The sequence below is a fragment of the Puntigrus tetrazona genome, chromosome 10, assembly GCF_018831695.1.
Source record: "Puntigrus tetrazona isolate hp1 chromosome 10, ASM1883169v1, whole genome shotgun sequence".
Taxonomy (NCBI): Eukaryota; Metazoa; Chordata; class Actinopteri; order Cypriniformes; family Cyprinidae; genus Puntigrus; species Puntigrus tetrazona.
The window spans coordinates 11,645,487-11,669,222 of NC_056708.1; the positions used below are offsets into that span (position 1 = coordinate 11,645,487).

Here is a 23,736-nt window from a genome sequence, read left to right on the forward strand (position 1 = left end):
AACTGTTCTGTCCAGTCTCTCGACATAGCCGAAGAACATCTCTAATCAGCGAAGATTAATTCTCCTCATGATCTTTTTTTAAAGCATAAAAGCCTGTGTGTTATACCGAGGCGGAACCCTGGAGAGCCCCATCATAAACACGTCACTTCAAAATATGAGCCTGTTAGTCTATTTATGTCTCTGATGTTAAAAGTGGCTCTAGCCCACGGTTGTGACAGGTTTTGATTTGTGAGTTTGCGCTGCTCAGAGGAGCACGCCGTGCCAAACTGTAAACACTGATGAGTCATGGGTAGCAAAGTGCACCTCCTACAAAAATAATGTTCCTCTTCTTTCTTTTTGTTCTGTTATTTAGGATCTTTTCACTGAGGCGTATTTCTCATAAAGGGACAATTTATCTTTCATGTGTGTGTGTCTCCTCAGGGTAACTCAGGGTTGGGGTTTAGTATAGCCGGTGGTACAGATAACCCTCACATCGGCGATGATCCTGGGATCTTCATCACAAAGATCATCCCTGGAGGAGCGGCAGCTGAAGATGGCAGACTCAGGTGGGTTTTGTAACTCACTTGTGTGCATTCATTGCGTTAATGCTAATAGAAAAGTCTAAACTGACTTTACATATTCTCCAAATAAACACTAAATTTTGTGTGCTGAAAATATAATAATTAGGGGTGTGCGATATTGAAAATCTGACTACCGTGGACAGCTGCTGTTTTTGAAATTCTTTATATTATGTGTGGACAGTCTGGACTTCAGTGATCGAAATTAATCTTTTCATGCAACTTTACTGTCAAATTGTTACAATCATTCAATTAGAATAATAAGACATTTAGGCTGTTGCCAATCAAACTAAACCAGTATCAACGTAAAACTTGGAATACTGATATTTGAAATTATTTTAAAAATGAAAAGATACTTTAAATCTGAAATTAAATTCACCAGTAGGTGACAGCAAGTCACTGTTAACAAATGATTCATAGCGACTGAACCGAATCATTTAACGATTGATTCATTCAGGAACGAGACACTTGTCGTGTTGCTCAGAGAAATGTTAACAACTCTAGCCGTTTGGAATTATTATTATTATTATTATTGTTATTTTTATTATTATTATTTTGTTGCTGTTGGAGAAATGGAGCAAAAACGGGCAACATGGTGTCTAATATGTAATATTAACTTATTGTTTATTGAACTGTTGTATAAAATCGATATCACATTTGTAATCGTGCCTTTTGGAACTTTTTTTTCTTGATGTTTGTTATGAAACTGGTCTTTTTGAATTCATTTCTGTGTATTATGGAAGTGATTATGAATTCATTTTAAACATTTTGATTAATAATTGATGGACAGAAGAAATAATACTGTGTTTCTCACTAAGATGAAGATAAAATCAGTAGATTAGTGTGTAATTTTCTTTTTCGAAACATAATGATCTTACTTATTGCTCTGGCTTTGTAGAGCAATCTCTTTCTCTCTACCTCCCTCGCCCTTTTGCCTCTCGCTGCTGTAAATGATTGAAACCGGGCTGTTTATCACAGTCCTAATGTCTCTCTGGAGAGCTGAAGTACCTGAAGTTTTCTGCTGACTGCCACACACTCTGACCGCGAGGTACTTTAAAAAATTTACCATCGGCGAGGTCTGAGGTGACGTGTGTGGTTATAACGAATAGACCTGACCAAATCACTTTCAGATCACGTCAATCTTCCACAGGCTAAAAACAAACACGTTTGCATTATACATTTTACGTAAATACTCAAGATTCGAAGATTCATTTCTTGACTTAGTGAGAATTTATTTTGAAAAAAACTTTTTTGTGACACCTTACTGAAGGAATGGTGAATGAAACCAATAAATTTAAAGAGATAGTACACTTTAAAAATGTTGATATTTGTCTCTGTTATTTATTTTTTTAAGCTAATTTGCAATCAACAGCTTTCATGAATATGAATGTAACTATTTTTCCTTCCACAAATATCAAATGATCTGATACCGTCCACACTCCTGCTGCATGGCAACAATTATCTCATTTGTTTCTATTTTTATGTTTCCCAAGGAATTTTAACAGAAAGTTGATTATTCAATAATATGACGGAACTTAATTAAGTCTCCAGATCTATAAAAGAGCATTCTTTGAGCAATAAGATGGCTGTTTCTGAGAAGGTTGAAGGTTTAATTGATATTGGTGCGCTGTAGAGTTTCTATTCCTGGCTGGATGTGCTTGAAATTCATGTCAGGGCCGATCGGGAGTTGATTGAGAGGGTTGTTTTATTAGAGGGAAGCATAATTAGATTGTGCTGGAGAGATAGCAGATCTTCCTGTGTTTTGTATGCATGTGTGTGTGGCTCACTGAACAGCAGCTGCATGTGGCAGCCCCGTCTGAGCCTTTCACCCTGCTCTGCTCCATGACTTGGCTGTTTTCTCATCCTCTCGTTTTCAATCAGGTCTGTCAGGGCTTGGAGCATCACCAGTCCTCCTCTTGCTTGTTTTCTCTGGGCTAGTTGCGCCACTTTAACATTCAGTATTCTGCCTCTCTCTTTCTCTTTCCATTCCCCTTCCCGTCCACCCCATGTTCTGCATTCTGTCTTTTAAAAGAGTACGACACTTTGAACGTTCGCCAATAAGCTGTGATAGATTTATCGTGAGTTGGAGGTGAACAGCATTTAGAGAAGCAATTACATTGTGTATGGTTTTTTTTTTCTGCTCTGCCCTTGTTTGACTTTGGGAGTGTTGGAAGCGGAACAGTCTCTGGGTAAATCATGCAGGCTTTAAAGTTTTGAGGCACAAGAGCAAAGGAAGTTGCATTAGAGATTCTATATTGGGTAAAGTACTTGTATGATCAGACTTTATAGAGCTGGACTGGGATCAGTGATGAGAATAAGATTATTCTGGTAATGTTTGCAGTATATGATTAAATGATTCAAATCATATATATAATAAAATACACTATAAAAAATTACATAATAAAATGAATATAATTAGCATGAAAAAAAATCATGTTAGATAATATCATGATTTTAGTATTATTTGTATACTATTAATTTTTTACTTGTTTTTTGTATGTAATTATATAATATGCTATTTTAATGTAGGTTTTAGCAATTTTGTCATGCACTTTGTCAGTTTTTCATGGGTTTGTTATATTTCTGTATGCTTATATTTTGTATTTAAGCTTTATTTTAGTTAAATTTATTTCCTGGACCACAAAACGTAGTCATAAGTGTCTGTTTTTCTAAATTGAGATTTGTAAATAATCTGAAGGCTGAATAAATAAGTCACTATGACAGCATTTGGTTGAAAAAAAATCTAAATACAGAGAAATTCACCTCCAAAGTTTTGCCAGATCCATATCGCTAATAAAAATTTAAGTTTCATTATAATTATGGTAGTAAATTTACTAAAAATATCTTCGTGGTTTTTGATGTATATGTAGTATTTTTAAATGTGTATATTGCAATTCTATTTTTATTTATACCTCCCCCATACGTTGCCACAGGGATCATGTTAAACTGTCTAAACTGATTTGTTTAAAACTTTGAATCAGTTGTGTATACATTGCATATATGTGTGTGTTCATGGTTTGGTTGAGTGTGTGTACTTGTTTGCTGGGTCTCAGCTGCTCTATGTGAGCATGCCCCAGGAGGCGGCTGTCCTTGGACCACAGGCTGCCGTGATCTGGAACTCTCTGCAGGAGGCTCACCACACACTGGGGGCTCCAGAAAACTCACTCCTCGCTCTTATTTCTCTCCGCAGAGTGAATGACTGTATTTTGCGTGTAAACGACGCAGATGTCTCGGAGGTGTCTCACAGTAAGGCGGTGGAGGCTCTGAAAGCGGCCGGATCGATTGTGAGGCTCTACGTGCGCAGGAGGAGACCAATGCTGGAAACCGTCACCGAAATCAAACTCATAAAAGGACCAAAAGGTTTCACATTTACAATTACCGTAAAACCCATCTGTTACCTGAGCTGTGTGTCACCGTTTGCATTAAGGATGTGTCACGGTGGTTGGCTCCTCTGTGGAAAAATAATTTTTGCTTTAGTTTTGTTCGTTCATAGTTTTGCCTCCGATATTTTTTTCTGATTTATGCCGTTATAAAAGAAAACAGGCTATTACTCATGTACATATTCATATCTAGAGTGAGAAAATAAATGGAAAACAAATCAAGATTTGAAAATCTACTGAGCCCGAGAGTTATCACGTTCTCTTTTGTTGGTTGTTGTTTGGGCGGAGCAATAAATAGAACTATATCCTGAGAAAGACACAGCTTTGATGCATTATTCAGAGCACATAGAGGAAGATGCATCACACATACAGCAGCACTTGCACAAATTTGGAGGAAGAGCTTCGGGCACCGTAGACTCCTCAAATCCGAAGCAACATCAACACAACTCTACAGTATAACGCTTGTTTTCTCCTAAAGGAAACTTAGGAACTAGACTTTGCTTTAGGAAAGTGTGTTCTTTCGTTTTTGAGAGAGCTTTGAGTACTGTTTATTACAAGTAGTCAGTTAACTTCTGAAAGATTGAGCGTTGCTTCTGTGTGAGGGAATGGCATAGGTTTGGAAAATTGCACTGCATCTGTGGGGTCACAGTTAACGCTTGTCCTTTCTCAAAATTTTACAGGGCTCGGCTTCAGCATTGCAGGCGGTGTGGGAAACCAGCACATCCCGGGCGATAACAGCATTTATGTCACTAAAATCATTGATGGAGGAGCTGCGCAGAAAGACGGACGGTTGCAAGTTGGAGACAGACTGCTTATGGTATGGCTCATTAACCATATTATTTTATATTTTGTCTTATTTTATTTTATTGTTTCAGTTTGGTTTAGTTTTTTCATATTTATTTAAGTATTTTAAGTATTTCTAATTTACTAAGTCTTTACGTTTGAATTTTTGTATTACAGATATTTCTCTGTTTATTTCCCCCCAAAATGTTTTAAAGCAGCTCCAATTGGCTCAACCAGTGGCATGAGTTTGAGGCAGGTTTTGAGTGTTTCATACAAAACAAAAACGCTGTCCAAACACATAGAATATGCCCACAGAGAAATGAGAAAATGAGCTGTATCTATAGTTGGCTGATTAAATTCCTGAAGTTTCGCTCTAGTGTCAGTGTCAAACTCCATCGCTTTTAATCCAGGGGGGTTGTTGAATGCTTTAAGACTGAGTTTGATTTAATTAGCAAGATCAGTGCTGTGTGTAATCCACTGGGCAGGACACATTTGGCAGCTCTGATTCGCCATTGACCACTAGAGCGTAACTGTTTACGTAACTGGATTGCCCGTTTAACACATCTCGCTTGCTTTCTTATTCGCCCAGGTGAATAACTACACTCTAGAAGAGGTGACCCATGAAGAAGCAGTGGCCATATTGAAGAACACGTCGGATGTTGTATACCTAAAGGTTGGGAAACCCACTAGTGTCTATCTCTCAGACCCCTATGGGCCGCCTGATATCACACACTGTGAGTGATTCTTACCACATTCATATGCTTTCAGAATAATTCTAGCGAAAAATTATTAGTGCTTAGAAATTTGATAGTAAAATGGAAATGTTACATTTTTTTTAATTCGGCATGAAAATCTCACTCCCTTTGTCTCTCTACAGCATTCTCACCCGCTATGGAAAATCATATCTCTTCCCCCGGTAATAATGGCACTCTGGAATATAAGTCCAGTCTTCCGCCCATCTCCCCCGGCCGATATTCCCCCCTGCCCAAGCACTTGCTGGGGGAAGAGGACATTAACAGGTTGGATGGTTTTTCCTTCCTACGGTAATTCCCTCCCTTTCTACCAGAAGCCACTGCCCAAAGGTAGACTGTGTAGCCCCCTTTCCCCATGTGTCCCGTGGAAATCCGAAAGACAATCAAGCATCGTCATCACTCCTAGTGATGGGATTGTTTTGGGATTTACTGTCCCATCCTTTACTCCTTCCTGTCCTGTTAGTTCTGTACTGTTTTTACGTTCCTAGGTTTTTAGTGATCCGTGTTTGTTTGAATGTATAGAGCAACATAGGCTCTACCTGCATTATTTCTAAAATGTGCCCGTATATACACAGCACAATTCACTTCAGTTTCCTTCTGAGTGGAAGTAAAAAACCCAGCTTTTGTTCATTTTCACATTTTTATGTTTAGTGTAATTAATACATATTTACAGTTTTTGCACGGTTCTATGCGCATTGCTATTTTATGACATCAAAGTCAAAGTAAACTTAATATAGTAAACTTGCCCAGTAGTTCACTTGTTACAGTGTTGTACTTGTGGAGCACGCATGTCTGAGTACTGCATAATACAGCGCTTGATAAATAAGCAAAAAGGTGCAAGAAGCAAGCTGAAATGTTGCTTCAAAATAATACATGTTTGTTTTCACTTTGCTTTAGCTAACTCTATTGGTTATGTTTTGAGCATCGTTTAGTAGGTAGTGTATTGGATTAAACACAATAAAGTATTAACATTTTAGCACCAGTGACTAGACATTTCATTTCCAAACTGCCATGATATTACAATAACCATTAGCATATTCGCATTCATCTGTTTTGGATAAACCTGACCATGCTTTTAGCACCATTCATTTGACATTTCACTTTAAAAATGGTACGGAATGTGCAAGAAGCAATGCAAAATAATTTTTCAGTGAGCCTGGGTTAGTGCAGTAGATAATATCATAAAGTCTTAAGAGGCTGCCTAGAACACTCTTAACAACCACATAGCATAAGATTTTTATTATGACCGAATGATCATACTGATGCAGACTCTTAAGTCTCGTAATGTCTTGTAATCAGTGTGTGTCAACAGCATGAGCTTGTTTTTGCACACTGGCTTGCTTTTAAGGGTGTTTTGGGAGACATATGTTCAGGACTGCAGGGCTAGGGATGTGTTTGATTCGATGCAATGAAACCTGAACCTCTAAGTGATGTGAATACTGAGCATCATCTCTGGGGTTTTCTGGAAAAGAAAACTGAAGCACAGAACTGAATCCGAGGACTTAACAGTCTCCATGAGAGCTGTGAATGTAGAATAGCAAAGAACGTCATAACAGACTTCGGTTTTGATTAACTTGTCTCGCGCTCTTTCTGCCGGCTGGCTTCTTGATGTGTTAATATACCCTGTGGTTGTTTTGGACCTCTGAGGCTTTCGATATCAGTGTTATGAGTGTCTAGCGATGGTTGCTTAACATTATTTGAGGCTGTTGCCTCTCGGACATGCGTTGGATGCGTGTAGCTGAATCTGAATCCCAGAAATTTACTAGACTTATTGGCTTATGGCCACACTCACCACAATAATCTTCATCAATCCACAGGGGAAGACAAGACTTTTGTGTTCCTGCAAATCCAGGGTATTTTTAGATGAATAATTACTAAATAAGTACCCAAGTTCAAAACCGCCACTGTATTTTCTCAACCATGTTTGTCACTTTTAACAGACAGCCTTGTTATCGTCTCCCACTGAGAAACACAGTTAATGCCACTCCGCTATGAAAAATTCCTAGCCTCACTACGGATGCTAAACGTGTATGCAAACACGCATTCTAAACAAAGAACGTGACCTTTCCCAGAGGTGAGAGAAACAGATTAAACCCCCTCTTTTCTGTAAGAGGTTTACGTTAGTCTTTGTGTTTGAAGAAGCGTAAGACCATCTGGAAGTTCAGCCCCCTTCATCTCCACAGAAGAGTCATTATAATCCTCAACCAAACCTTTGCTTTTCTATGTGGAATTGCAGAATGCTGTAGCTGCTAATATCTGTTTTAAGTTCAGAGTTTCTGGAATATGGAGGGTCATGTAGATTTGCATAATAAATGTAAACTTATATTATGGCTCACAAGTTGAATAATTAATTAGCTGTGACATTAGGCAGATGTTCAGGGGGAGGATGGACATGTTTTTGTCTGTGCATATGTCATTTTGGTTTAGGAGAACAGAGTGTGAAGATGCAGAGTGTGTAGGAGTTTGTTATGTTGCCGTAATCTCCGTGCATTATTAGAGGAAAGTCATGCACGCAAACATACACTGTAATGTTTTACACAAAATGTGTCACGTACTTCTGTGAGGCTATAGTACCGCATACCCGCCCACTCACACACACACATACACACACACACACACACACACACACACACCCTGGGCATTCAATCATCATAAATAATACAACTGCAGAAGTAGAACATTCCATACTCACGTCATGTACATACACACTCAGCAGTGCTACCTTGGGTCAGTACTCAATTATTACTAAGCACACCTCTAATGAACTGGACATTCATGATTATTAGATGCTTAGGCATCTTATATAAGATGTAATTCAGCAAACTGTGTGCTTTGCTGAGGAACAGCTGTCACTGACCTTAAAGACTTTTATTTTTGACTTTAATTCTGAGAAACCTGCACGGTTATGTACATGTGGTCACGGACACGTTCTTACACAAGCATCCTTTGCTGGTCATGTACAATCATCATTCAGTCAGCTTTACCCTTGACACAACCTTTACCCTTGTTTCTCAACCTTTTTCACTTCTCGATCCCCAGTGTAGGCTGTAATTTTAAAATGATAATATTTGAAATAGTAATAATTCAGTGGATCTTTTCCAAAAATGATTAATTCGCACAAATTCAATATTAACATTGTGTCATATATTTTAAAAGATTTAAAGCTTATCGTGTGTTAATATTGTGTGTTATTTAAAAAATTCATTCATTCATTCATTTATTTTATAATTTTAAAGCCCCATTGAAAGTTGGCCCCCTAATGGGCCTCTATACTTACTAGCTAACATAACATAACATAACATAACATAACATAACAAGCTATTTGTCTGTCCACACTGACACTTCTGATAGTATTTTTATATTTAATACTGAGAAAGATTTTAGACCAGTGAGAATTGTCCCAACAAAATATTGGCCATTGACATTGGTAACACTTTATTTTAAGATTTCACCTATTAGCTGCTTATTAGCATGCATATTATTAGAATTTTAGCCATTTATTAGTTCTAATTTAGCACATATTAAAGCCTTATTCTATATGAGCTTATTCTATATTCATAATCTTACTCAATACCTAAACTTTACAACTACCTCATTATTATTAAGCAGCAAATTAAGATATTTTCTGAGGGAAAAGTCATAGTTAATAGTTAACAAGCGTTACCTATTCTAAAGTGTCACCCAGTATTTGTCTATAAACGTGTGCTACTTAGATAAATCATGTTAGGTTTGTGGTTCTATGCATAATGTGAATCTGTGATGCTGGCCTGGTCCTAATTCTATCTCTGTGCCTCGCCGTCAGTGTGAAGTGCCAGAGGGTTTGTGCCGTGGTTGATAATAAGGGTTTTGTCATGGTTTTATTTAGCCCGCTGTGACCCTGTATTAAGGGCAAGGAGAAGGGGAGAATTGCAGATTTAAAGAAATGTGCTAAAGCCAAACACACAGCGAGAGACAGAGAGAGGAGAGACACACTGGAGAGGAGAAGATGCAAAGAGTACCGTTGAAGATAGAAAGACGAAGGGTAGAATGTAAGCAAGGTCAAAGAGTGTTTGTCTCCGTTCAAAACAAGTCACAAGCTAGCATCACACGATGCAGATCGAGGAGAGAATGTCACAAATATGTTCTACTCATATATCTGCAAGATATAGCCTTTGTATCCAGCTCTGTCTTACCCACAACCAGATGCTCATTGAACCATGCAGGGAATGTTAGAGACTAGTCATCAGCACACATTTTCTATGGTAGTGTATGTGATATAAATGTTAATATTTTGAGTGGTTGGTTTGGTTTGTTTGTGTGTCAAACCCAGTTGTGTTGTATAAGGGGGCTTGTTGTGTTTTCACATTTGGTTTTGTCCTGAATTCTGTTGGTGTCTCTGTTTTGTTTCTGCATGCTACACGACAAGTACTGAATACATTTCTGCCATTTTGAATGCACATTCTAACATATGATTAACATAAACTGCAGTCTCTTTTTGTCTTCACGCTAACCTGTTGTCTGTTTCTAATCAGAAACCCCTCGTTAGATGAGATGGAAGGTCACAGGTTTGATTCCCAGCACTTCCAGTTGAGGTGAGCGACTTAAAGTGATTGGGGACTGGGTATTCTCCTCGTTTGTTCTTTTTTTTAACCCTGGAGTATAGGGCATTGTTTGTATAAAATGAAGTGGCGACAGTCAGATGTGTAATTTTATGAGTTCAAAAGCGATTGAGACAGAGTGAATGAGTGAAAGGTCTCTGGATGTCTATACATGTGAAGTCTCTTTACGTGACAGTGTGAGCAGTGTTAATTATTAAAAGCAAATATTGAAGATCTGAGGGCTGATTGAAGATGCTGAATTGAAGAGCGGTGACACTAAAAATTGGTAACACTAATTATGTTGAACTAACCAGTTGCAGTTCGTTCCTTATTCCTCGCACTTCCACTGTTGTTTTTCACCTTCTCTTCTTTTTCTCTCTTGGTCTGTCTTTTCCTATCTCTGTTAGTGGTCGACCGATATGGGTTTATGAATTAAGCGATAAGCATAATGTTTTACCATTGTGTGCAATTTTGCTTCTCAGGTTCAGTATGTTGTAGGCATGTTTCAATACCAAATCAAAACGATTCAGAATGATTTGTTGATGTTACCTAGGTTGGCCTGCTTGTATATCGGTCTGTCACTACTCTATTAATCTACATCAGCGCACTAACCCTAGCTGCTCTGCTCTTTGCCTCTCTCTTTCTCTCCCACACCAGGCCTCCAGAGCCAGTTTACAGCACTGTGAACAAACTGAGTGACCGCGCCCCCTCTCCCCGTCTCTACTCCCCCGTGGAGTTTGATAAAAGCCCCATGCACTCAATCCCCCACTTCCCTCACTATCACGTAGGCCTGCTCCCTGACTCCGAGATCACCAGGTACTGAGCACAGCACTCTGCATGGGACGTGAATGAGGCATGTAAATGAAAGCTCTGTGGCCACACCTCACCTGCATGGCCACACCCTAATTTATGCTCACTTGCATGCCCCGCCCCATTTCAAAGTCACCTGCATGCCTCGCCCATCGTGCACTAGTCTTAGTACACCTCACGTTTTCCTTAGTTTTTGCTTTTTACTGTGCAGAGGTTTGATGCAGCATAGCGACATTCTTCGAGAGTCCTTCAAAAGAATTCAAAATAAAATCAACACATGTTTTCTGAGAAAATGCACTACTGTTTGAAAGTTTAAGGTTGGTGTGATTTTTGTGAAATATGTGTGAAAGAATTCTGTATGCTCACCTAGGCTGCATTTATTTGATTAAATATTTCAACTATTTAATTTGTTACAATGTCATGTAACCCTTTGATGGCACTTTTTAGAATCATTTCTCCAGTGTTACATTATCCTTTAGAAATCATTTTAATATGCTGCTAAAAGACATTTATTATTATTATCAACATTGAAAACAGTTGTACTGGTTAATATTGCTTTATAAATATTTGGAAAATTGTAAAATATTAATATTTCAGTATTAATATATTAATATATTATAGTATTAACACTTTAGAATAGGAACACTTATTCACTATTAACCACAGCTTTTCTCTCAATAAATTCATGATTTGCTGTTTATTAATAGTTAGTAAGGGGGTTGTTAAATTCAGGTATTGGGTAGGATTGGGGATGTAGATTAAGGCATTAATGCCTCATGGTAATTTTCACAATAGAATTAATCATTTTGAAGCTCCCTTGAAAGTTAGCTAATTTGCTTAATTACTACTAATAAATAGCTAATATTCTAGTACCATGCATTCTAATAAGAAACTAGTTAAGGGACCCTAAAATAAAGCGTGATGAAAATAAAGCGTAACTTTGACAGCAGTGTATAGTATAGCAGTATGACTGATAATGAAAAGAAAAAGAAAACAGCTTGCGAATGACATTTTATGCTGACATGCAGAAAAAAAATATTGCATTGAGTTCTGCAGATGAGCAACTCTAACAGCTTTGCATAATTCTCTTTCATTTTTATTCCTCGTATTTAATTTGACAACAACGCAAAGTGCACATGGAGGACACAAGCGTGAAGATTGGTAGTTACCATGGCAGTTACCCGTGACAACAGTATAACTGAATCACATCTCTGCTGCAGCTGTCCACTTACTTCCTTCCCTTCCGCAGCCGCTGTCAATTGTCCATACTTTCATTTGTTAGACTGTATTGCTTATTGACAGCTTCCCCATGAAGGTCAGAGCTTGGCTGCTGTCATATGTGGTTTGCTTGTGTGCCTGTGGCGTCCATCTGACATTAGTGCATCATAAATCAAATTGGATAGATTTTATCTTCCTTATTTCCTGTCTAACCGATTTCAATTTAGGCTCAGGCAGCAGCTTGTATCGTTAATTGGATATAAAACTTTATTAGCAATAACGCAACATCTCTCATCTTTCTGATTAAATGACTAGGCATATAAATGTAATAGTCCGGAGATGAATGGAGCGTAAACAGGGGGTTTGGCCACGGAGGAAATGCTCTTCGGGACTAAGAGACTCTCAGGCACAAATGGCTGAGTAATGTTTCGCTGTTATCCGAATCTGCGCATAATGCCCTCGGCGTGGGTGTGCTTTGTTTACCGGTTTGTTTTGATTTTGATTTTTAAGTTCATTACTCTATGAATTATAAAGCGGCACCTAATTGGCTTCACTGGGATTTGAGCTGATTTGCATTTCAGTACGCCACCGCTAACACCTAATGCATCGCTTAAATCCTCAGGACCTGTGGAAAAAGCATCCATGAAAATGCCAGCGATAACATCTGTGATTAATGGATTGCTGTCTCTCATGTTCAGGGTCCGCCGGTTTTTGATGATGCTCTTCAAGGGTAAGCGCAGGCAGCAGTTCTGTGAAAATGGCCAATTCTGTGTGACCAAGCATGTGAGATTGTCAGTATCGTACCGAAAGGGAACGATTCTCATTTTGTGACGCATAAACACCAAAATACTCTGGCTAAGAGCGCTGTTTCTTCGTATTAGCTTTGTTTGAGTAGCTCCTGACAGCTGCCAGTAAAAAAAAAAAATGGTCAGATTCTAAAACAAATACAACTTAGGAATCAACTGAGGCATTTTTGTATGCCTCAGGAGCCTGGATATGTGGTCCATTAGCTGGTAAGTTCAAGAACTTTTTCCAGGTATTGTTGACCCATTTAGGCATCGCCAGGAGATACTAGCATACAATTAGCAAAATGATGTTTCGAGCAGATTCTTTCTTGTTCGGTGTAGTCATTCTCTTTGATTTGACTAGAATTCAGATGTCTTTGATGTTTTCTTAATGTGTATCCACTTGGCAATAATACACAAAAATTAATTTGATCCTAATCAACAGCCTCAAGCGTGGTTCCCAGAGAGAAATCAGATCTGATGTATTTCAAGTATTTCGGAGGGCCTCGGAGGATTCACATCTTGTCATCTCTGAATCATCAGTCAGGAGGGAGAATCCCTCACATCATTCAGTTTGGATCCAAATGGATGAAGTCTTGCTTTCCGGGCTGTTCTGTAGTTTCGCGGCATATGCGTTCAGTGGTGGTCATGTCCCCTACACCAGCTGCTCACTAATCTGTAGTGATGGTTTGTTGGTATCATGATTAATAATTTTGTTTGAGGCTAAAAGCGAATGGTGCATACTAATTACGTTTTGCTGATGTGGACAATTTCGCAGTGACATGAACCATAAATCACATTTCCCACAAGATTTTGTTACTTCTAATTTGTATGACTTGCGTTCCTTTTAGTGCAGGATAAACTAGCTTAATCTAGTTTGCTGGCAAAATTTTTAAATACGCTTCTGGTGAATGCAAATAACAAAGTGTGAAATCTTAAACCTTCTCTAACAGTGACAGGTGTTGTTTATGTATATTAGCATGTTTTGTACGAGGAGAATACTAATTCTACTGGAACCTTTTAAAGTATGCCTTTTCATCTTTTATTCATAACTTATGTTATCAGTGAGGCCATGAAGATTAAATTAGCTTAATTTATTAGTGGTGTTTGCTAAGACTAGGAGATCTGAACGAACTGGTAACCCTAAGTTTTAAACTTTGGTGAATTTTGCATTTTGAGGGATATATTATAGAATTATTTACTTAAAAATTAATAGTCACCTAATAATATAACTATTTTAAAAATATCTTAATTTTATTTAATTAACAGTAAAATAACACTAGATTTTTGTGTTTTTCTTGGTAAAACTGTGGGGGAAAAAAAGGCTAAACTAAGAACAAATACATGTTTATATTTAATGTACTTTTGGCATTTTATTCAAGCGTGAAAAATGCACTATGGATGTTAGATTTTCAGCAAAACTGTTTACATTATGGTGAAACTTCATTCGTTGTTTGTTCTTGATTCCCTAAATGTCATTTGCAGTGCATTGTGGGACATGTGCTTCAATGAACCAGCAAATAATGAAACCCTTTCTTCTTAAAACCCCATCCTCTCTCTTACTAATAGTTGATGATGCAGGTCTCACATTGATCAGTGGTGCAATTTCTGTCAAAGCCCCAGTTTTGTAACTCTTGTAGTTCTCATGATATGCCAAGCATTTGCCAATTTCCCTCGGGAGAAAACATTGATGTTTTTTAATAACAAAAGTTCAGTGTTTAGAGTTGTGTCCTCCTTAAAGGTTTCCTACAGGGCCCATCCTGCCCTTTAAGAGGGACAGAAAATGAAGCAGAAAAGATTTGATTGCATCTGCTGAGTGTATTGGAGTTTACCGCTGTGATTCTGACAGTCAAAGGTGCAGAAGAGGCTTCTATCTGGAGACTCCATTGAGCTAAGAAGTGAAAAGGCCATCCAGTTCTCTCGCTGAGAGAGCGATTTTGTGAACGGCAGGGAAGTGCGCATATCAATACGTGTCTTAACATTTCTGCTCAAGAGCGAAATCGCTCTGTGTGTTTTCTCTGAAACTGTGAATCTGATGAAAGTCTATTGATTGTGTTGAGGGCTATCGGATATGTTTGAGTAGGTTGATCGATTGATGGCAGTCGTAGATTGACACCACAAGGTGTCAAAGCCTGGGAGAAGACCAGAGAAGATCATAAGGTATTCATGGTTTGATTTCAGAGGTCATAGTTTTTCCCTGCTGTGGAAGATGGATGGATGGATTTTGATCCTTCAATTCTTTGAAAGGACCGGCTCAAAAGCGTCATATTGTATGTTCATGAATTGGGTAGATGGATGGATTTTGATTGATTCATGAAAAGGACCATCTCAAAAAAATCATGTTTATGAATCAGGACAGACAGACAGACAGACAGACAGACAGACAGAAAGATAGATAGATAGATAGATGGATAGATATATGGATAGATGGATAGATAGAGGGAGTGTGAAACTATGAGGATTGATGATGGATGGTTAAATGGATTTTGAATGATTCATTAAAAAGAGCAGTTCAAAAGAATGTTCATCATACATTCGTACATCACAGATGGTTGAATTCTTTGTGTACAGAACGAGATTAATTAGGCTAGGCTATCTGAACCCCACCAAGCATGTTTGACCCCCAAAGACAGCATATATTTTGAGAGAGCTGCATCGGTAGCTCCATCGCTGACATTGCTGATGTGTGTGTCCAACAGATGACGTGTAACGGGATTAATGCTCACGCGTTTTAACAGTTTGACTGACGAACTAGAATTTGTTTCAAATTCCGAAGTCCTGTCAGTGTGGAAGAACAAGAATTCATTAAGGCGTTCCTTGCTTTGTTGAGTGCTGAAATATGCAGCTTTTAGCTTTCAGCCCATTTCTTCAGAGCCGGGGGTCATTACATAGGTACTCTGCAATTCTTTTCCTTTATTGAGGTTGAATCTGAAAGCCAGTGGTTATTTTGGCATCCGACAGGAGCGTAGAGTGCCAACCCATTAGAAACGACAGCTTATATTTCACGTAGATGAGGCTTCCGAAACATTTTTATATTCAGAACGCTCTTACAGTGGAAGAATGCTTAGAGAAAGAAGGGAGGGAGAATAACACGGGGTGACAATGAATAAGTGGTGGCGGGTAAAGATGTGTGAGGGGTTGCATATGAAATGCCAATCCGCCCCTCTCCTTCTCAGGTATTGTGAATTGAAAACGAGCGTAATCTATTTGGTTTGTTTTCCCATTTGGCTCTGAACTTGAAATGATAAACAGTAGCTGTTTGTAATCTTGGACTGAGGTGCTGGGGGAGGCAGACAGGAGCTCTATCAGCATTTTGCAGCCAGTAGAGAGAGAGAGAGAGAGAGAGAGAGAGAAAGGAGACGATGGAGAGAAAGAGAGAAGAGGAGAAGTTTGGAGGATAGAAATGTATGTGAAGAAAAAAGATCGAGAGAGTTTAATGAGGGTGGTTACAGCCGACGGGGTGCTACGAGCACTCAACCCACCTCTGAGCCAGCCGTTACTCAAAATAAATCTATATGCTGTGTCAAATACATAATGATCAGCGTATCATTAGTATCAGCATGAGTCCTCAGCTGTCGCAGATGCTTCTCTGAGTGATAAGCTGCTATTTATGTTTGTATAATATAGAATAATATAGTGTTTCGTTTGAGCTTTTAAGAAAAAGCTTTTAATTACTTTTTTAAAGAAAAAAAAATACTTGCTCAAAAATCGATATTTGTAAGTAGTGGCTGTTCTTTATCAAATTAATTATTATTTTTTTTAAATAAAATATTGCAATGTTTAATATAAATTGATTTTTTCCATTAATGTGCCTTCGAATTGAAAAAGGCATCTTTAAATTATTAATATATAATAAAATAATAATCTTTAAAATAAAATAATAATAAATAATGATAAAAAAACTAGTCTATGGTTTTTATTAACTTCTGTTTAATGTAGACTTTAATCTTAATTTTATTTTTATGAGTGATATCGTTATCATATAATATTAGGGTTCCATTCAGATTTTTACTTTCACTATTAAATGTTAAGATGAATAGAATCAGATCTACCTTACACTTTATCATTGTCAAGAAAGCCAGCATGTGTCTTGTCTTCTGTCAGCTGTGCAAGACAATTAGCAATCAGCACATATGCCACCTCTGTCCCTCATTTAAATAGTCTGACAGCATTTGCAGTGTAAAGATGGATTTAGCTGTTCGATTGCGTAACCTCATGTGACATTTCAGTTGTCCCAATTCTTGCATGTGCAATAATGGTTTTATACCTCATCCTGAAGTATAATGTGAAACGTCTGTGCATGACACTAAGATAAGCCTCAAACTGTTTGTGTGAATGTGTTGCTTTCTGTAGAAGTGTTCGGTTTGGATTCAGGCTAGATTCAGCTCCTCTGGATTCTATGGGTGGAAAATGTTGCCATCTAGTGGTAAAATGGCCCACGTTCACATCTTGGCTGTATTACAAAGTGCAAAGAGAACAGGAGCTGTTCTTTGCTTCAAGTCATTGCAGGTCATGCATTTTTCTTTCATTGCTGCACTCATTCATTAACAATAGGCAGCATTGTTTATGTAATGGGTACTGCTTAACATGTGAGCTCTATTTTCATAGCATCAGACTGATCATAAGATCAGAGTATCTAATGAACTGATGTTTGCGATTTATAGACTAAAGGTGACTGTATTAGGCAGCATTGTATTAATAGCCACCGATACCTCAAATTTAAAGAGTGTAAGCGGATATTTCCTCAAGAGAGGATGCAGTCTGTGGATATCAGATATGTATTTTGTTACAGACACTATAAGTTGTTATACATTTTCAAAGATGTGGCTATTTTTTCTGTATGTAAAAACATCTCAGACAAATCGTGGATGAACGGATGGAAAGCAGGTCTTGCGATTTCTGGAGAAAAAATGTTTCAAAGTATATATTTTTCAATATGTATGCTATAGAAAAAACTAAAAAATCCTCATCATTGAGCTGTGCCAGTGGTAGTCAGAGGGCCAGTCTGACTCATGAATATTAAGTAGATTGTTTACCACTGGCCAAGCAGTCGTAACTGATTTGCTGAAAAACAGGATAACGGACACATAACGGCATTGGTTGGTTTGATCAACAGCTGATGCAAGCGGTTGGCAGAGCCTTCAGTTTGTTTCTAGTGCCATTTTGTGTGTGTGTGTGTGTGTGTGTGTTCTGCTATGGTTTTATACTTCGCACTTTAGCCAATCCAAAAAAAAAAGCTCTTAAAACATAAATATTATGCCCAAAAAGTGTTTTCACATTTCATGGGATGCAGCTTGGCTTAGTTTCTGTTTATGGCCTGAAGAGCATCATCACTCCGAGGCGAGCCAAGCAGACGCACTGGGAGAGAGATGAAGTGATGGAGAAAGAGAGAGAGGGAGAGAGAGGAAGGGCCTGCCTCTTCCTCACAACTAGGTCAGAGAGAAGACAGCGCTAACGGATTAGCCTTCTGTTCTAAAATAGCTCCATCTCGGGTGTCGTCTCTTTGCATTATCATCTGTAAACTCAGGAGATCGTGTATCACCGCATTTCAAGTGTATCTGACAGAAGTGTCACAGCTCAAGATATCTCTTAGTTTGATTGGTCACACTTGACAGGATGATGCCCCGACTGTCAGGATCCCATGACTAACTGAAAGGGCCCAAGCTAAGTGAATTGGGATCATTTTAATACAATCAGTAATGCATTTCAGCACAGCTTCTCATTCAAAATCTGATAAATAGAGTAATATTTTTAAAATTCCAGGATTATTGAGAAATGAAAAGGAAAAAAAAAATTTGATTCATCCTTAAAAGATCATTTAAGATGATTCTACACCGTTTTCCATTTAATTTAATGTTACTGGCATGTTATGCTGACATTTAAAACTCTTCATTTTGTTTTATTTTAAATGTACTATATATACCGTCATGAAGCGACTGTGTGTATGTGTGTGTGTGAGAGATAGAGAGAGAGAGATTGTGTGTGTGTGTGTGTGTGTGTGTGTGTGTGTGTGTGAGTGAGGCTGTGCGTCTTCTCCGTTTCTAGGAAACCGGGCGGAAATGGGACAAATAGCACATAAGTGGAGCAGTCCCCAATAGGTGTCAGCTATTGTGCTCGTCTACGTTGTAGAACGTTGGACCGACCCAAGAGTGTGGATGCGTGTGTGTGTGCACGCGTAGATTGCATGTGTATGTTTACAAAGTAGCGTAGTGCGCGTCAGTGGAGATGCTGAGCCCTACGGACTCTGAGCTGATGTATTATCTGAACTGTGTGTACAGGGAGCCCAGGAAGATTGTTCTGCACAAGGGCTCAACCGGACTGGGCTTCAACATCGTAGGAGGAGAAGATGGAGAAGGCATTTTCGTTTCTTTTTCATACTGCAGGAGGGCCTGCAGACCTCAGCGGAGAGCTGCGGAGAGGGGACCAGATCCTGTCCGTAAGTGGCCATCTCGAAAATACAGAAATTGTATGAAATACAGAAATATCAGGGCAAGTAGGATAAATAATATTGCAGCAATTAGGATAAGATATATTAATCTTAATGTATGCTATTTAGCGGTATAGCATTTTTAAAGGTCAGGTAAGGGATATGTGTCATATTTTGCTTTAATGTGTTCAAAAACAAAACTGTAAATCACAATAAATAACCACAAGTTCCCCTTGATATTAAAGTTATTAGTTGATAAATCTAGGTTTTTAAATGATCTTAAATGTTTAACTTACCTTTAGGTTCTCTAATAATGGTCATCTATGGTTAAAGATACCTAAATGTTTATTGGACTAATTTTAATGCATGTTAGTTTTTTTACTAGTAATTATGTTTTGTTTTGAACAAATATAATGCATGTTTTTAGGTAGTTATTCAAATTAAATTCCTAGTAGTGCAGAACCTGTACTGAACAGGAGGTGGCGCCATCACATCATCCTGTGAATTCTACAAAACCTGTGCTTAAAAACACTTTTTTTATATACTACTTTTTTTGTCTAGTCATCACTCAAAACTTCATCAGTATCAGGTTTAATTTTTTTCCCTTATAATTTTAGTTTCTGGCACAGAGACAGTGCAGAACTTTTTTTAACTTTTTTTTTTTACATGGTGTTAATTGACAGCGCAATTAGAGCTCTCATTGAAACAATCCAGATCAGCGATCCACTCGAGAAGCTCTCCAAGCTGATTTCCTGTCGCTGATCTCATCATTTATGTTTATCGGAGCTTCATCAGGACTCGCTGGTCGTAATCAGACCCCTCAATCCAGATCCCCGCCACAATTACTTTCGGTGCCACTTGAGCCGAGAGCAATCACGGTCTGCCTCCTTAGGACACTGATTAGAAAGCGAGAAAGAACAAGGGAGAGGAGAGAAATAGAGAGGAGGGAAGAGATAATAGAGTGCTGGCCTGATTTGGAGTCTAAGAATAGCTGTGGTGTACCTTCTGAGTTCACACTGTTAAATGAGCATTAGGACACGCTGCAGGCGTGCTGAGAAACACACACACACACACACACACACACACTTCATCTGCCCCTCCCACTGCGCTGTAGTCTCATGTTGACGACTTCTTGTTTGTAGTCCTAAACTCCGTGTTGCTCAAGGTCTAGCAAGACCAGTCCCCAGGGACCCCAAAGAGATTCCATTAGCTGAAAATGATAAAAATTATAGAAAGTTGAAAATTTTGTTTTAATCAAGAAAATACGTGGATGTATTTTAATTTACATAAAACATTCATTTAAAATCATTTTAAATAATCCCGCACTTAGCCTTCGACTTGTAATCTGCTGTAACAAATTAGTTTGGCATTATATTAGGCCTAGTAGCCTAATATAATGCCAAACACTTGAGAACTCTTTTGGTTAGGAAGGAAGTCACACTGAGAAATGTCTGTAGCGACATTAATGACTCCAAAGGAGAGCTGACATTTTTCAGTTAATGAGCAGCATAAGGTCGATGTTTAACATTACTTCATAACTTATCATGTATTGTTTTGAATCCTAAATTACACACATGCACTATCATTTACAAGTTTACTTTTTTCTAATTAAGGCTTTTACAATTTTGAAAATAGTTTTTTATTTCCCATCCAACTTTACAATCATTAAAAGATACCGAAAACAAATATAATTAAAACAATTAATAAAATGTTTATTTAATGCATTTACATTGCTTTATTATTTAATGTATTAAATGCAGCCTTGCTGAGCGAGCATTTAGGCATTCTTCAAAAAATACTGAAAGAAAATCTTAATCAAGCCCAAACTTTTTGATTGTGGTGTACGCTAAACTGCTATGTGCTTAAAAACTAACAAGATGATTATGATAAATAAGAACTACAACCATTGCCAGCCATTATTCATTTTTCACAATTGAAAGAGTCCGGTAATGGAGCGATACATAAAAGAAATAGTAATAGTGTTTACCTGGATATTTGATCTCAACATCTTTTTAGGCCACTCATTTGACTTGAGTCTTCATGTTATTTTAATAGAGATTTTTCACAATTTACCATACTTTTATTTATGTGCAAAACCTTCAAATGAGAAAAAATAAGTGCAACTTTACCAGCAGTTTTGACTGCAGCACCTGCTCCAGGTTTGTGTGCCAGCAGTATACAGATCCCCAACCTGCTTGAACATAGGCTTTCACTGGCTCAAATTGGGTCATTGAACTGATGATGCACACAACTTAGTCAAACTCATATTTAGGAGGAACACTTATTACTTTGTGGTCCAGTTGTTGCAGACTCTGGCCTGTAGGGTACTGCCACCCACTGATCCTCTACTGTAGGCTTTTCTTGAGCCGAAGATCACAGCACGCGTTTCTTGTGCCAGATCACTCCAGGCTGAAAGATGCCACATTTTCTAAGCAATTTAAAATACGAATTCGTTAGAGAGCTTTAACAGTCTTGCTGCCTGCTTACAGTTTGAGACATCAATATAGGTCAGTCGATGAATTAGCTTTCATCGTCGCTTGCTTTTTATTTTGTTAACGATAATAAATGATCAGACAGACATCGTATCCTTGTTGATCATTTCATCTGTGTTTCTGGTGAGCGTTACTGTTGAAGCATCGCTCACAGTTAGATTCTATTGATGTAACAAGCCTTTGTTGCGATTGATTTCAGGTAAATGGAATCGATCTGCGAGGTGCCACTCACGAACAAGCTGCAGCTGCGTTGAAAGGAGCGGGTCAGACGGTAACCATCATCGCCCAATACCGGCCCGAGGGTAAGTGTCCGTCAGCTCCTCCTGACCAAACATCGTCGCTGAAGGTCACATGTTTCTTACTCACGGAGCCACTCAGAGTGCAGAGGTCACCTTTAGCTGCAGGCAGGACAGAAACACAACTCACCCAGACATTTTTGGGCCAAGCCCAGCCCGGTGCGCTCATTATTCCTCCTGACTGTTACAGAATAGCGCATGTTCCTTGGAGTGTTGAGGTGCCATGTTTGATAAGTGTCAGTTAGGAGGTTTGGCTGCTCTGGACTCCAGTGACCCATTCAGATGGGGTCGGGTGCATCAACATAGTCTCTCGGATTTGAGAATGTTTTCACTGGCTTGTCTTACTTAAAGGTAAAGTGTGTCATTGTTTTCCATGTGACAGCCCTTTCTTTGGAGTCATGAATTCTGCAAAAATGTTTTCATGGTTTTAACAAAACAACAATTTTTAGCTATGATTATAAAAAGAACTGCTACTTGAGCAGCAAATTAGCATATTAGAAAGATCATGTGACACTGAAGATGCTGAAAAATTAGCTTTGCCATCAAAGAAATAAATATAAAAAATACATTTTGAAATAGAAAGAAGTTTGAGAATATTTAAGTTATATCGTCCCAATTAGCCGTTTTCAAGATAAGTAAAAGCTGAAAAATGGTTGGTAATGTATTCAATGTCATGGAATAGAATACCTTGAACTTGTTAACCACAGACTTTATTTAAAGGGTTACTCCACCCCAAAATGTAAATGTTGTCATTTATCACTTACCCCCATGTTTTTGCAAACCATTAAAAACTTTGTTTGTCCTAATTTACTTGACAGCCAATGGGACAGTCACAAGTCTCTTGGTTTTCATCCAAAATATCTTAAATTGCTTTCAGAGGACGAACAAAGCTTTTATGGGTTTGGAACAAAATGGGGACATTTTTTTTATTTTGAGGTTGAGTAACCCTTTAAGACGTTTACCTAAATTTAAAAGACCCACTGATTTCCAGAGGAGGGAACTTGAAGCACTTGAAGTGCTAACTCCTGCAGCATTCAGTCACGTGCATTACTTCCAGCTTTCACCACTAAGGGTGCCAGAAATGACACGCTTTACCTTTAAATTGTGATCATGTACTCTATGATATCGGAAACGCTATATGAGGTGTGCATAGCACGAGCTGCAGGTGTGTGCTCATACAGTGATAAGGTGAGAGAGACAGATGTGGCAGCATGGTCAGGTGTGTACTGATATGTCCTCTCTTTTTTCACCCCGTCAGAACTTGCCCTGTGCTCCCCACGCCGGGCCCCGCCTCCAACTGCAGGTTTGTGCCATGTGATCAGCACCTGGGTCAAGAACAGTACCACACAGACAGACTGCACAGAGCTAGACCACAACTAATGACTCGGCCGCTAGAACTGCAGATTTTACAGTTCCTTTGTTTTGCCTGAGGCTTATGGGAACTCCGGGACAGTTGGAGCACTTAGATCTGAAGTTCACAGCTTAGGTCCTTCTAACTCTCTGCAGTTTGGCTGGGGAATGTGGTCTCATTCTTGCCCCAGTGGCGGCTCTGACCATGGGCCTCTCATTCAGGGGAAAGGAACAGAGAGAGACCATGCTCTCCTGATAATCCTGTGTGCATCCTGTGTTCCCCTGCCTGCTGCCTCACTCGATAAACTC

General features: G+C 38.6%; 1 protein-coding gene across 8 annotated transcripts in view; it reads left to right on the top strand.

The window, feature by feature from the left end:
* The window catches only part of dlg2 (discs, large homolog 2 (Drosophila)), a 137,242-nt gene extending 113,720 nt beyond the window's left edge, over positions 1-23,522 (top strand). For all 8 annotated transcript variants that reach the window (XM_043250936.1, XM_043250937.1, XM_043250939.1 and 5 more), the window contains 10 exons: positions 421-545; positions 3,748-3,917; positions 4,618-4,754; positions 5,310-5,454; positions 5,598-5,763; positions 9,984-10,043; positions 10,707-10,865; positions 19,141-19,298; positions 21,981-22,083; positions 23,336-23,522. In XM_043250936.1, coding sequence (XP_043106871.1) covers positions 421-545; positions 3,748-3,917; positions 4,618-4,754; positions 5,310-5,454; positions 5,598-5,763; positions 9,984-10,043; positions 10,707-10,865; positions 19,141-19,298; positions 21,981-22,083; positions 23,336-23,507 — 1,395 coding nt within the window. In that variant the 3' untranslated portion in view covers positions 23,508-23,522. The remainder of the gene's footprint in view (positions 1-420; positions 546-3,747; positions 3,918-4,617; positions 4,755-5,309; positions 5,455-5,597; positions 5,764-9,983; positions 10,044-10,706; positions 10,866-19,140; positions 19,299-21,980; positions 22,084-23,335) is intronic.
* The last annotated feature ends 214 nt before the right edge of the window (positions 23,523-23,736 follow it).